Source organism: Mytilus galloprovincialis, chromosome 1, assembly GCF_965363235.1.
Source record: "Mytilus galloprovincialis chromosome 1, xbMytGall1.hap1.1, whole genome shotgun sequence".
NCBI lineage: Eukaryota > Metazoa > Mollusca > Bivalvia > Mytilida > Mytilidae > Mytilus > Mytilus galloprovincialis.
This window is the reverse complement of record NC_134838.1, coordinates 52,278,838-52,294,915: the sequence shown is the minus strand read 5'-3', so window position 1 is coordinate 52,294,915 and position 16,078 is coordinate 52,278,838. Positions and strand designations below refer to the sequence as shown.

The following is a 16,078-nucleotide window of genomic DNA, read 5'->3' as shown; positions in this document are numbered from 1 at the left end:
GTCGGGTGGTCTAGTGCATTGTATACGGTGCATGGATTTGGTGTCAAGATATCTCAGTAGCATGAGTTCGAATCAAGGCGAATGAAGGCAAAAGCAAATTTACAGATCTAACATTGTTGGGCTGATGTTTAGACGAATTTTACATTATATATATGTATATAATGCAAGGTTAAAAATGTCAAATCTGTCAGTCCTTTGTAGACAAAAACATACAAATAGATAACAAACTGTGGTATAATTTAATTCATGATTAACTGATTCAATTAGAATTACAGATTGTAAACAAAAAGAAAACAAATAAATGTATGCTGTCCTGTAAATAGGTTAAATGCCACAAAAAACAATACAAATACAAGTATTAAAGAAGTGCTAAAGAGAAATTGTAAATTTAACCAGTTACTAGCAAAAGTTGCATAACAAATGTGAAATTAAAACCATGTGTGTTGCAATTATGTATAAAAAAAAATTGAATTACTTGCATGTACATTTCTACAAAAATATTCTATGAATCAATAATTTGTTTAGTAGAGACCATAATTATCAGGAAAATTATGCACTGGTATTTTGTAAATTGTGTCCATACAACCATAATAAACTCTTAAAATTTATATAATATTTTCAATAAAAATTACTACAGCATCCTGCATGAATCAAAATGTCATGTGACCTATTACAATTTTTTTCAAAGATTCATAGACTTAAACATGTACATAAATTACGATTAACACTACTTACTTACTTACTTCAGAGTATTATATAAACCTTCATACAAGTATGAGGGTCTGGATGGGGGAGAGAGGGGGGTCCTACACTATTTTATAATTGAATTTTTACGCTATTATCTTTATCCTGTATTTATTTCCCCTTTATTCTATATTCTTTTTATTTCAACACACCATTCTCTTTCTTTATATTTTTGAATTGTCTATTTTATTTGTTTGCCTTTCATTCTACAGTTTTTGTTCATTATTCTGTATTCTGAAAACCCCATCCAGACCCTCTAGGATATACTCTAGTACTGCATGGCAGATATAAGTATTCATCATCTTTTACAATTTCTTTTTTTGTACATTTTGAACAGATATTAAACTTCAACTGAGATTTCCTCCATCCTTCATTTTCATACAAACATTCTTATCTAAAAATAATTACATGTCAACATATATGTTTTATCTAAAGCACCAAAAAATAAAAACAATTTCCTTCTACTATCTACAAATATTTAAAAACTACTCTACAAAATTTTTATAAATCTATACAAAATGTATATCAATCCATGAAATACAAAATATCTTTCGAAAAAAAGTAAATATTTTGTTTACTGGAAAAAAAACTTGTTAGCAACGGAAAAATTGAGAATTAGATGTTTTCTGGTTATCTAATGTAAAGCACTGAATCGAATAATTTGTAAGTCGATAAATTACAAATAGATTGGTCTAGAAAGCCTCGTCAATAAAAAAGACCTATTGAACCTATATAATCATAATCTGTGACCTTTAATGCAAATATTTCAACTACTTTTTAAAAATTAACATTATGAATAAACTCATCAAAAATTCATTTTTGAACAATAATATATATTTCCTCTCTCTGCATTGAAAACCTTGGTTATAAACAGTTATGAATCTTATTTCTAAATTAAACATTTTTGTCAAATAAGCATAAAGCAGAGAAAATATTTTTCTCTTGTTATGCAAAATATAAAAAAAAATATACAGTTCTTTGAAAGACATGCAGATCTAAGGAAGACAGATACTCATTTTTGGTTCAATCTTGGCAAGAATGCAGTAATTTATGCAAAGTTTCATTCACATTTAAAAGTAACTTCAATTTTGCACTTTCAAATTAAAGGTATGCTACTACACAAATTGCTTTTATATTTTACCAAATATATGATGTTCTACATAAGAAAACATAAAATGTTTTGACATTACTACATACATTACATTTATATCAAGAAAAATTACATGATAGACATGTGTATGTAAAATATCATGCACATTTGAAAAAAAAACCAAAAAAACAATCATGACAACCAAAAAAAAACTATTCTTGACAACAAAAAAAATAACTCTTGACATCTGAACAAAATGACAATATGATCAACGTGAGAATTCAAATATGTTCCCAATATAAAATATTACTGACCACACAGGAAAAATGTATCTTGGGAAAATTGCATCAATGAACCTTAACAGGCAATGTAAAGAAAAAAATATATCGTACACAACATTATGTCATTATAAACTAAAGAAATGGTAGGAAGACAATAAAATGTATATATGAATGACTAATCTTCGAATTTAAATGATTCCTTAAGAAAAAAATGTCTAATTCCTATCCAATATAATATTGTCAATTATGATTTGATAATACTTTATTAATAGAAAACTGTACTGTATTGTCAATCTTGATTGAATAATGGTACATGTATAAAAATGCATTGATGTATAAATGTCAACTGTATTTGGATCAAAATATTCTAATTTAAAATTGTTTTGCTGATTATGATTGGGTAAACTATTCTATTGTTAAAAGTGTATCGTCAATTCTGATTGGGTAAAAATATTCCATTGAAAATCTGTATTGCCAGTTCTTATAGGGGAAAATACAGCTGCATCAAACCCAGGACCTGAAAAAATATTAAGATGTCCTCTATTTGGTAAAAAATCTCTCCAAAAATTGAGATTAATTTATATAATAAACAAACATTTGTTTAATGTCAATGTCAAATGTATCCTTTAGAGTTCCAACAACAATTTCTGCACACTTTAAACACAATTGGTTTATTTCAAAAAATGGCCACTAGGGAACAATACAATGAAGCAAAAAAGTTACATGTACATTAATATGGCAATTATTCAAACTTTGGTAAACATAATATGGGACTTAGTAATAACAAAATTAAATAAACAAAATTAAATAAATGATTAACAACCTTTGATTCATAATATTGCACATAAGATAGTCTCCAGAGGATTAAAAAAAATAATATATATGTTTTTTTAAACATGTTTGGGTTGTTGTCTCTTTGACACATTCCCCACTTCCATTCTAAATTTTATTATGAAATATAATTTGAGCTGTGTTAGATAGAAAACGACCTTATGCAAATGAATATCAAAACATCGAACTTATTTTGAGTTGAAAAAAAAATATCCATGCAATGTCTGTAACTACATAAATGTATATGAAAATTGAGTTGATATAATTCGTCTTTTATTTTGCATTTGAATATTCCAGAAAACTACATAAATGTATATGAAAATTGAGTTGATATAATTCGTCTTTTATTTCGCATTTGAATATTCCAGAATCAATCGAAGACTTGTACATGTACATGTTTATGTGCACTTGCATAAGGTCAATTTCTATCCAACGCACCTCATATTTTATTGCAAAAATTTAAACAGGAAAACTCATTTAAATTTAGAGAAATTCAGTATAATTTTTGTTTCATTAAACTTCAATTATTCTTCACATATTTATAGTAGGTTTATATTTATATGCTGAATTCTATATTTGCAATGTTTAGTACGTTGAATTCTATATTTGCAATGTTTTGTACATTGAATTCTATATTTACAATGTTTTGAACGTTGAATTCTATATTTGAAATGTTTTGTACGTTAAATTTTATATTTGCAATGTTTTGTACATTGAATTCTATATTTGCAATGTTTAGTATGTTGAATTCTATGTTTGAAACATATCATGATTAAATAAGGATCTGTATGTTCCTGCTCTTTGTAATTGCCCCCCAATAGCAAGAGAACAATCTAGCATCAATCTTTAAATACATTAAGATATTTAAAAAAATGTTGGTATGAAGTTACGAAATATATCGCTTATCAATTAATAGAAATTATCACTTGTCATGTACATGTATGTATTTACAACCTAATGATTCAATACAGCAGTAAATAGATCAAATAAAATAAAATAATAACAAATTGTATTACTATATAAATTGAACCTGACTGAACTTGATTAATATGACAACATATAAAAGAAATATTATATGCAAGTTAATTTTCTCTTCCTCTTATGCATTCAGGAAACATAGTAGTATTCAGAAATTAAAATATTCAAAATCTGAACTTGTAAAGAATATTCCTATATATAATGTTGCTGTCAATCAAAGTCTAGTCAGGTAAAATCAATGAAGTAATAGTTAACAATGAGGTATATTATGAATAATAATGGTAGATTATAACTTTAAATAGTTAGTCATGCATGAATAATAAGCCAGCAGCAGCTCATTTGAGAGTGTAGATAAAACCGGGATTTATCAATTAAATAACAAAAAATATTGAAAAAATATTTTGTCCAAGCAAAATTCTTGGTATCTTGCTGAGTCTTAATAATTTTAATTGATTAACTCTGAGATATAGAAAGAATTAATGCCTTTTCTTCTGCTTTCATTTTGTAATATCAAAGTTCTTAAAAATTTATCATTGTTTATTAAGAAATTAGTTAAAATATTGTAACCGCTATATGATTATATGTTAACATAAATATATTGTTTTGTAGTAACCATAGTAATGACTATGTATTTTGCCTCTTGTTGCACATGTAAATATGTGTCTGAGTGTTTCCAAATAAAGTATATTGTTATTGTTATTGCTTTAGTTTGGTTTTTTTTCATGAGGACAAAGAGATTTTGTGTCAAAAATTGATACATTATATCTTTTCAGTCTATCTTCTTTCTTATGGTTTCAAGACCCTGACATTAAAGGGGCACTAGCTGTCAAATTCATGTTCACCAATTTGACTCAAGTTCTCATATTAGGTTTATAACAATGTACAACTTTTATCCAAATTATAAAAAGTCTAAAATAAACAAATTACAGGGCATGGGTTCGATTCGGTGTAGCTTCGTTTCGTGTGTATTTTAGTTTAGACGCCATCTAATTAACTATAGAGATGACTCCGATACAACAGACAGTCACATAACTGGATATTAGCATAAACATAAATATAAAGAGATATATGGACCTCGTGCGAATAGATTTTTTATGTCTGTTTGATTGCAATTCTAAGGTTGAAAAAATAAGTTAATCTTCAATTTTACCTGTATAAGAATGATTTTTTGAGGATATTATCAGTCAATCAAATGATTTACTTTTGTTTCACTTTCAATTTGACAATCTTTTTTTTAATAGGCCAACACACATCTTTAATGCACAATCCATCTCTAGCTAAAGGGTTAAATTGAAGTTCACATGAATACGAGTTCAATGAGGTTGAATTATTCACTTGCAAATCATAATTCATCATAAATGTTTCTCAGCTTATTTTGACAAAATTGAACCATACTGGCTGCTTATAGCAAACTAGCCTTTCACTATTTTGCTTCTATTAATGATTGAACAAATAAACTTATATTTTTTTCTTATGTATCTCATAGCTAGTGCCCCTTTCAAACAAATATTTGAGAAAGAACACAAAATCTCAAAAAAGTTTAGAATAAATAATATATTTATGACATATATATACCCAAATCTTCCTTTAAATAATATCAAAAATAAAGAAAGTATCATTCCAAGATTTTAAAGCTATTGACATATGCCACTAAAAAAAAGGGCTGTTCCACAACATCTTACAAAAAAAAAACAACACAAAAATCAAAAACAAAAAACTACATTAGAATCTCACAAAACTGTAAATTACTGAGAACTGAGTGCTATAACTTTGCTAAGTCAACAAAAAACTGCTTATAAAAAATAAATAAGCCAAACAAACAAAACTTTTAAATCTGGAATGTTTAAGTACACTCAAACAAGCTACCAAGGCAAATGAATATAAACTTAAATATGGAATACAAAATATATTTGGAATAAACTGGATGGTGATTACATTTGAAATAAAAAAAAATAATAACATGCATAACAAAAAAATAAAATCTATTTTGTATCTTATTATATTGTGACAAAAATATCTCACATTGTATTTAATAAACAGTTCAATAGAGCCAATTAAGGTGGTACCTAACACTACAGGGAGATAAGTCTGTAAAATCAGCTAAACGTTTTAATTACGTTGTGTTGTTAAGGGAATATTAAGCTTCTCAATGATCAAAATTAGTGTTTGTCAAACTGCTATATAACCAGTGTAATTTTTCTGATAAAATGGTTGGTTCAAATTTTTTGAAATTTTTATATTTTTGTCAAAGGGTCAAAGTAAATACTTTGCCAAAATTTTATGAAAATTGAACGAGCCAAATTAATCTAAGTGAAAGTGTTGGATACCACCTTAATGAAGTAAACATTATGTTTTTCAAGGCTATTCCACATCTGTAAAATATCTACCTCTTGGACAATAAAAATGTGTGATACAGATTTAAGTCATATACTTGCTTCTTTCAATAGTAATTTTGGTAAATGTAATGAAAAAATGCCTCATTTTAAACTTTAAAAATGGGCCAATACAGCTCAGGACTTATCTTTTTTTTTTCATCTAAGCTTAGTATACATAAAAAGGCCTTGCAATACATAATTCATTTCTTTATTTGTAGAAAAGAACAAAAAATAACATCTTCTTCACTTTTTTCAATAATACAACTTTAAACTGATACAATATACATTTAAAGATATTTTAAGACTTTCACTTTACGACAGATAAGTATCAAAAATAATTTACAGAAAAAAAATATCACTTGAGAAAAATACTTATTGCTTTAGAGTATTACATAATAAAGAGTATTATCATAAATGTATTTAAAATATTTATTTATTCATCAAGCCTTTCTTATTATTTAATTGTAGGAACTATAAGAACATTGAAAATAAGTTTTGAAAATCTTGAAGTGTAAAAAAGGTAATTTTGAAAACAATTTTTCATTCATTATTTGAAAAGTGGATTTTGTACTGAGTTCATTTTAAAACTCAAACTAATGATTTATTAGACCTACATGTATCACCCTAAACATTTTTTGTCTAATTAAGGGGGTAGACCTTGGTTCAGGGAGATAACTCTTTAAATCAGTTAAGCGTTTGTAAAAGTCAAGTTCATCAATGTATTTTAAGCATTTACCTGAAACAGATTGAAAATAATCTATGTAACCTAGAAGCTTAGAATATATTTTTGAAAATGGTTGACACAAACGTACTGATGATTTTAAGAGTTATTTCCCTTAACCTAGGTCTACCTCCTTAAGTCCTAATCTGTCACATGAAGGTTTTCAAACAAAGCAAAATAAAGAAAAACATTAAGAAAATGCAAACATGATGCTGGCTTGACTTGATATACAAACACTAAAGTCAGAAAGACTAAACTTTATTTGGATTTTTGTATTTTTGAAAACAAATTCACGAGTAACAGAATTAAACATTGAAAAATTAATAATCCTATATATCATTATAAAAAGAAATAATTTTTTTTTTTCAGAATGAAATCCTTCAATTGTGAGTAACAAACATGTATATGCTTGCTTCATCTCTATTTATAGAATCTTTCGATCATCTCTTTTTATACAATCTATACAAATCTTCTCATAAGGTTAACTTTACTCAGAGCTCCATCACTCAACATTAACATTGAAGAAAGGTTGCCTATCAGAAAATGTAGAAATCTTGCAACACATATAAAAATAAATCTATGCATGAATAACAATTTCTATCATTCAAATATATTCCAATTCTTCTACGAAATCCTATCTCCTCTTCCTCTAATAATATCAAACACTTTTAGGTGTATTGAATCCGTTTTTGTTTGGTACATTCATGTACACACTGCCTTCATCACAAGAATTATATTCTCTGACTGGTTTACTTGTGACTTTCTGACTAGATTCACCATTAGTAACTTTGGCTATAGGGTTCCTGCACACAACCAAGTCTATAGCGTTCCCAGCTTCTGTAATTAATGGTATGGCTAAACAACAGTCAAAATCTCTTGTTCTTATTCCATTTACCTGTAAATAACAACATATTTGATACAGTTAGAGCTGACAATTGAATATCATATTAAAGAAAATAACAGTATAATAAATTATAAAGTAAACTCTAATCATATCATAATGTTGGTTTGCTATCACAATGACATCTACCCTATTTGTCATTTTATTTTATTTTCTATTTATAATTAGAGGCTTTAAGGAACATGCCTCCTTAACCATGTATATGGGTTCCTTTGGTCAAAAACACCCCAAATTGGTAAATATTTTCATCAAGTGCAATAACTCCAATAGGAGGAATTTTGGCCAATAGACTTATTTGTAGATCTTGCCTTGCTGATATTTTTTTTGTTATTTACAGATTTTATTTTTTTTCAGTATTATTTTTAAAGATATCAGGCAAACTAATAAAATAGATAGAACATTCAAAAGATCTTTGACTACCGGCATTTAAAAACATCTAATAGTTGCCATAAAGTATAACAATGGTTAGGTCTAATCCCTTACTGATAGAACAAAACATGGTAAACAATCTTTGTTCTGCAAGGTCATTCATCTATAGTACAAATATTTCTTAAAAGTATTAAGTTGTGGTAAATATAGGGATTTGTGAGTTTTGTGTAGGTTGATTGCTGTTTCATGAATACATATCTAAACACCTTCTTTCAATCACATGTGCAATGAAAAACTTCAATAATAACCTGTAATATTCTGTCAAACTGTACTAAACCAGCTTTTTCTGCCAGTGAGCCTTCTCTTACACCACTTATATATACACCCTTTTCATACATGCCATCTGACAGACCAAATCCAAAATCATCTGCGCCAGGGTCCTTCACCATCTTAATTTTATGTAGCTGAACAGGTGTTGGTGAGAATATGGTCTTGACATGTTCTTTGTATGCATTTGGTCCAAGTTTTTTCCCAGGTTTATTTGTGGTCTTTTTTCTGCTTCCTGCACTGCAAAGTTCATCCTCACTATGGAAATCTTTGGCCGTGCTGTGAGAAAAGTTTTTAGTCAAAAGTGGTTTTGCTGTTGTTGACCTTGGCCTGTCCAAACTAGCGGACGATCTCTGTTTCAAACTTGCATTAATTTGTTTCAACATTTCTGACCCATTTTCATACTCCCCAAATGAACCTGTCCACTCATCAGCCCCATTTGCATTTTCACTATGACTACTGTTGCTATGGTTTTCCCACTCAAAATCTGATTGGTTAAAATCTGCCAATCTGTCTCGACTTGTGTCAGTATTGTTAGAGTTCACAGCTTTGATACCTGAAACAAAAACAAAAAAATCAGTAAAATCAATTTTCAAATACATTAAACCTCAACAAAATGAATGATTTGGGATAATAGAAACAGACTTATTGTGTCACTCATATATACATATCAATTATATATATGAGGTAAGGTGGATTCTCACAGTCTTATTTTAACTAATGCACAAGAACATGTATTACTGTGGATTCATTTTTATTCGTGGTATACCAATTTTCGTGGGTTTCGTGGGTCACAGCGAACCACGAATTTAAGATTTCAACAAAGAATAATCCCGAAAAATATGTATGGAGTCGGATGTTTATTTCCGGTTTTGTTATGCAGTTCTAGTATAGTGTTGACTAGCGATAAACATTGTAACATAACATGTGTTTTTTATTGAAAGAAGATACAAGTATTTTAATAAATCAATAATAAATATATCTAATATCAGTGATCATTTACTTTTTAAAATTGATTAAAACTGTTCATGGAAAATAACTGCAAGTTGTTAATAACCGTGTCATAGTTTGGTTAACTAGTGATTAAAAAATCAATAGGATTAAGTACGGGCATATTGCCCGTAGGTAATATTGTTTATGACACCTTTTACTTATATGATTGTTTATTATATCGTGATTAGGGAAATGAGTTTTCAATCATAAAGTTTTGAAAGCCTTATAGAATTCCGACAATAATTTATATATTGTAAAACAACCAAATAATTAGTTGTCTCTGTCCATTATTGTAATAGAAGTTTTCAATGAACACTTTAACCTAGAATGACCAAGCGAGGATTTTGACAATTCAAAACTTTTTCAATGAATTTCTTCTTTTTTATTTGTTTTATTATTGATCAAACCAAGGAGGTTATATGATCTCCTAAATCAAAAAAAAAATTCACGAATTACGTATCTGAATTTTTTTGTTGTTGTAATCAGCGATCCACGAATTTACGTATACCACGAAACGTCTTTTTTTCTCTATCCACGAAAATTAATACCCACGAAAATAAATGAATCCACAGTATAGAAATTCAATGACTTATTATTTGTTTATTATTATTGTTTAATTGTTGTTTTTAAAGCTTTCTCAGATCAGAAATTGTAAGCATTATAATATTTTGAAATATAATTGTCAAAATTTATTCCATGTTGCAGTCCAGCAGTATGGTAAAGTTTCAATTCAGTTTAAAAAATATGAACTTAAATGTGTAGCTTTTCTACTGATCCAAATGAAAACAAAATATTTCTGCTTGCTAACTCTTTTTTTTTTTATAAGTAATGGTAAAATATAAACTAAACTTATAGCATTACATTGCATTTCTCAGACTGCTAATGTTTCACACTAAATCTGTTGATGCACAGATTGATATTTGTTCTTGGAAAACATGGTAATTTGACTTTGAACTAGTTTTTGTGACTGTGAGAACTCTTAAGATTGGTACTTCATGTCTTTCGTCATTTTGTAAGTTGGTTTGTTAATAGTTTGTTCCTATATTACAGGGCTGCCAAGTCTCACACATTTCGCGTGAGACTCACGCATGTTCATGCTTTTTTGGCGGCATTTTCCTTTGATCTATTGTTTTTTCTCTTTGATCTTTTCAATTTTGGCCAAATCTCACGCATTTGCTTCATAAAAAGTTGGCAGAACTGATATTGTGCTGTTAAGCCACTATTCCAGTTAAGAGAGAGGGTTGAGCTAACACATACATGTTAAAAGCAGGACACATTCTTTAAGTGGCTATCCCAAACCAGGCACCTGTAATACAGAGGATTTTGATGTTTGCTGTATTGTTTTCCATTCGTCATGGTGTTAGTTATTTCTTTTGAATTGTTTCATTTTTTGTTTTATGATCTGATTGATATAACACAAAATTTCCAAAAAGGTTATAAAAGTTATATGCATTAATCTTAATTTAAAATTACCACTTTTATTTTTGCTGGGTTTTGGTAACAGCTGTGGTTTTCCATTAGATAGTACTGTTCCTATATTATGATAAATCTGTCCTGTTTCTGGAGCAGAGCTATCCCATGATTCCATAGCACTATCAACACTAGCGACTGGAGTTGTAGACCTACATGTATCACCCTAAAATATAAGTAATATGTCAGTTGATCTACACAATAAAACTTATTGCTTTTTAACAGCTCTTCCTTGTTTTGTATATTGTAAATATAGTTATAGTTGTTGCTGTATTTCCATCTTCTGTGAACAATTAAATTTGTCCAAAACCCTAATTTTGCATAAAATAAAGGTTCAATTCATAATAATTCCTTGTATAAATATCAAGCTGATGTTAATGCAACTTCATGGTATAAAATTATAACCATAAATTAGTGGTGTCAACAGTTAACTGGTAAACCGTCAGAAAGACCGAACATAGAAAAACCAAAAAAGCTAACCAGTTACCCGGTTAACCAGACTTTTTCAATTTTAATAGATTTGATATAAACATAATTAGTATACATGGTTTTTTTTAAACAGTAACTTTATATCAGTAGTCCGATTAAATTTTACAACATTTTCAAGAAGTTTATTTATCAATTCAATCTGAAGTTATTACAAACACCATAGTAGATACGGTAGTATTAGATTATTAAAAGTCAAACTTCGCCAGGAATCCTTACCATTCTTACAGATAAGTCTTATAATGCCAAAGGACAAACTTCAATTTATCTTATCATTACAGCTCTTCTATAAAAGCATGCAAAACAAAACTTTGATCAACTTGCTTGCTATATATAGAAGAGCTGTAAAAACCTACATTTGTTAGGTACTATAATGTCTTCAAACATCAACTAAAACTATCTGTTAACCGGTTAATCGGTCAAACGATTATCCGATTATTGGTTAGTCAAATCTGCTCTATTTGACAACACTACCATAAATAAAACCGTACACTGTCCAGACAAACAGGCCAAAGGTTTGAAGATAGCCAGAAAACTCAATGCCCCATCTATTGTAGTTACATTTGTATTTAAAGTAATAATCAGTTGAATGTTTCTACAGTATTCAAAACTTACCAACTTCTTTCCTTTAGTTTCTGAAAGAGAAGAATTTGAAAAATTAACATTAACTAAGGGAATTGTACAAACAAGATCAAAATTAATATTTAAAATTTTGTTGAACTTTAAAAATATTAAAACAATAATTAACACCAGACAGTTTTCTATGTTTATAATTGATTGCTGTTCCTGACAAAAACCTAAAGAGCAAGGTGGCAATTAACTTTAATCTTATTTGATGTTGCACTTTGTAAATTCAGCTGTTTCTCAAAACATGCCTCTTTTGGGGAGATCTTGAATATTCATAGAAAATTAATTTTGTTTACATACTGGTTCCCAGTTATGCTCTCTGTGTTCCATCTCACAAAGACATAACTTGGGAATGTTACCAGTAAATAAACATGTGCATATTGTTTACATTGAATTCTGTGGTAACCATTCATTCGAGATTGGGGTAGTTACGAAAATTAGTGTTAGTTTAAACTCTGAGAAGTTCAGGGCATATAAACGTTGAAAATATGCCACACAGCCCTATATTTTGACCTTTGAAAAAAATTGTGTTGCATATGAACTTTCAATTCTAGGATAAGATTTTTTTCAAAACTTCATAGTAAAAGTGGTACAGTTTTAGCCATAAAAGGAGTTCCTATGGGAAATCTCATTGTCAATATTTACAGAAATGCAACCTTGAATGTCTTAGAAAGTGTATAACCCTTTAGTATACTCACTAGACGTCTCAGCAGGCCTGGCTATCTTCAAAGTCACAAGTTCAACAGCACATTGTAACATATTAGTGGCTTCTGTAAGAGTTTTCCCCCTTGTTGTATCACCATTTATAGCTAATAACCTGTCCCCAATATGGATAGCACCAGTTCTGCAAGAACAGGGAAACAATTACTTTACAAATTGCATTTGAAATACATAAGATAAGTATAGAGTTTCATCTGACATCATGCAATGTCCAATCCGTTTTTAGACATTAAAGAAAAACTAAAGCATGTGTTGCTCACCTTGGTCTATGTGCATAATAAACAAAGGACACAGATAGATTCAAGACAAACTTGTGTTTTGGTGATGGTAATGTGTTTGTAAATCTTACTTATCTGACTATAAAGGGCAATAACTCCTTAAGGGGTCAACTGACCGTTTTGGTCATGTTGACTTATTTGTAGATCTTACTTTGCTGGACATTATTGCTGTTTACAGTTTATCTCTATCTATAATAATATTCAAGATAATAACCAAAAACGACAAAATGTCCTTAAAATTACCAATTCAGGGGCAGCAACCCAACAACCTTTTGTCCGATTTATCTAAAAATTTCAGGGCAGATAGATCTTGACCTAATGAACAATTTTATCCCACTCAGATTTGCTTTAAATGCTTTTGTTTCAGAGATATAAGCCAAAATCTACATTTTACCCCTATGTTCTATTTTTAGCCATGGTGGCCATCTTGGTTAGTTGGCCAGGTCACTGGACACATTTTTCAAACTAGATACCCCAATGATGATTGTGGCCAAGTTTGGGTAAATTTGACCGAGTAGTTTCAGAGGAGAAGATTTTTGTAAAAGTTAACGACGACGGAAGATGACGACGACAACGGGCCAGGTGAGCTAAAAATCACATCACTAAAACACTAACCGTACTGCTAAACCTCCTTCTACGAGATCTGATATAATAATAGGGTCCCCTGGGGTATCTGTACCAGATATTGTTATCCCTAATGGGCCTCCTCTTCTCTGCATTTCAACTGTATACATCACACATTCTTCCCCACTGTCATCTATAGGACAAACAAAGACATAAATGTAACATGATCAAGTTTTTCCTATGGATTAAAAGTTCAAACACAGTTCAGGATCAATAATTTTCCTCAAATCTTTCTTCTTATACACAAGTTTCAAACTGACAATAGCAACTTATCCTTAAAAATTTGTGTTAAACTTATATGTTATGTCTTCAAAAAAATATGATTGTCATTTGTAGTGAAAGAAAATTTGTTAGTATGACTTATGGTCACATTGATACTAAGATCTCAAATTAGAAGTTTATACAAATAGTATGACAAAACTTATATTGACAATACCTTGAAAAAATATATCTTTATCAGAAAAAAGAGAGGAGGAGAGGAAAGGAAAGAGGCAAAGACAACATGTCAGGGTCTTTTATTGGACTCAATTGTCATTCGAATTCTGTTTGATAACTGTCTCATTCCCAATCATACCACATATCTTTATTTTCAAAAATGGGACAGCAATCAGTCCTAAGTCAAAGAACTAGAGGCTCTAAAGAGCCTGTGTCGCTCACCTTGGTCTATGTGCATATTAAACAAAGGACACAAATGGATTCATGACAAAATTGTATTTTGGTGATGGTGATGTGTTTGAAGTTCTTACTTTACTGAACGTTCTTGCTTCTTACAATTATATCTATAATGAACTTTGCCCATTAGTAACAGAGAAATATATTTGGTAAAAATTTACATAAATTTACAAAATTAATGAAAATTGTTAAAATTTGACTATAAAGGGCAATAACTCCTTAAGGGGTCAATTGACCATTTAGGTCATGTTGACTTATTTGTAGATCTTACTTTGATGAAAATTATCGCTGTTTACAGTTTATTGCTATCTATAATAGTATTCAAGATAATAACCAAAAACAGCAAAATTTCTTTAAAAATTACCAATTGGAGGGCAGCAACCCAACAACCGGTTGTCCAATTCATTTGAATATTTCAGGGCAGATATATATTGACTTGATTAACAATTTAACTCCTTGTCAGATTTGCTCTAAATGATTTGGTTTCAGAGTTATAAGCCAAAAACTACATTTTACCCCTGTTCTATTTTTAGCCGTGGTGGCCATCTTGGTTGGATGGCCAGGTCATCGGACACATTTTTCAAACAAGGTACCTCAAAGATGATTGTGGCCAAGTTTCAATTAATTTGGCCCAGTAGTTTCAGAGGAGAAGATTTTTGTAAAAGATAACTAAGATTTACGAAAAGTGGTTAAAAATTGACTATAAAGGGCAATAACTCCTAAAGGGGTCAACTGACTATTTCAGTCATGTTGACTTATTTGTAAATCTTACTTTGATGAACATTTTTGCTGTTTACAGTTTATCTCTATCTATAACAATATTCAAGATAATAACCAAAAACAGGAAAATTTCCTCAAAATTACCAATTCAGGGGCAGCAACCCAACAACAGATTGACCGATTCATTTGAAAATTTCAGGGCAGATAAATCTTGACCTGATAAACATTATTACCCCATGTCAGATTTCCTCTAAATGTTTTGGTTTTTGAGTTATAAGCCAAAAACTGCATTTTACCCCTATGTTCCATTTTTAACCGTGGCGGCCATCTTGGTTGGTTGACCGGGTCACGCCACACATTTTTTAAATTAGATACCCCAAAGATGATTGCGGCCAACTTTGGATTAATTTGGCCCAGTAATTTCAGAGGAGAAGATTTTTGTAAAAGATTACTTAGATTTATGAAAAATGGTTAAAAATTGACTATAAAGGGCAATAACTCCTTAAGGGGTGAACTGACCGTTTCTGTCATGTTGACTTATTTGTAAATCTAACTTTGCTGAACATTATTGCCGTTTACAGTTTATCTCTATCTATAATAATATTCAAGATAATAACCAAAAACGGCAAAATTTCCTCAAAATTACCAATTCAGGGGCAGCAACCCAACAACGGGTTGACCGATTCATCTGAAAATTTCAGGGCAGATAGATCTTGACCTGATTGACATTTTTACCTCCATCAGATTTCCTCTAAATGCTTTGGTTTTTGAGTTATAAGCCAAAAACTGCATTTTACCCCTATGTTCTATTTTTAGCAATGGCGGCCATCTTGGTTGGTTGACCGGGTCACGCCACACATTTTTTAAACTA

At 29.8% G+C, this 16,078-nt stretch overlaps 1 protein-coding gene across 2 annotated transcripts in view; it reads right to left on the bottom strand.

Moving 5' to 3' along the window:
- Positions 1-225: 225 nt before the first annotated feature.
- Positions 226-16,078, bottom strand: part of LOC143077867 (glutamate receptor-interacting protein 1-like) — a 40,956-nt gene continuing 25,103 nt past the window's right edge. For both annotated transcript variants that reach the window (XM_076252995.1, XM_076252996.1), the window contains exons 16-21: positions 13,807-13,948; positions 12,892-13,037; positions 12,182-12,201; positions 11,084-11,246; positions 8,599-9,173; positions 226-7,915 (exon numbers count right to left, since the gene is read on the bottom strand). In XM_076252995.1, the coding sequence (XP_076109110.1) occupies positions 7,679-7,915; positions 8,599-9,173; positions 11,084-11,246; positions 12,182-12,201; positions 12,892-13,037; positions 13,807-13,948 (1,283 nt within the window). In that variant the 3' untranslated portion in view covers positions 226-7,678. The remainder of the gene's footprint in view (positions 7,916-8,598; positions 9,174-11,083; positions 11,247-12,181; positions 12,202-12,891; positions 13,038-13,806; positions 13,949-16,078) is intronic.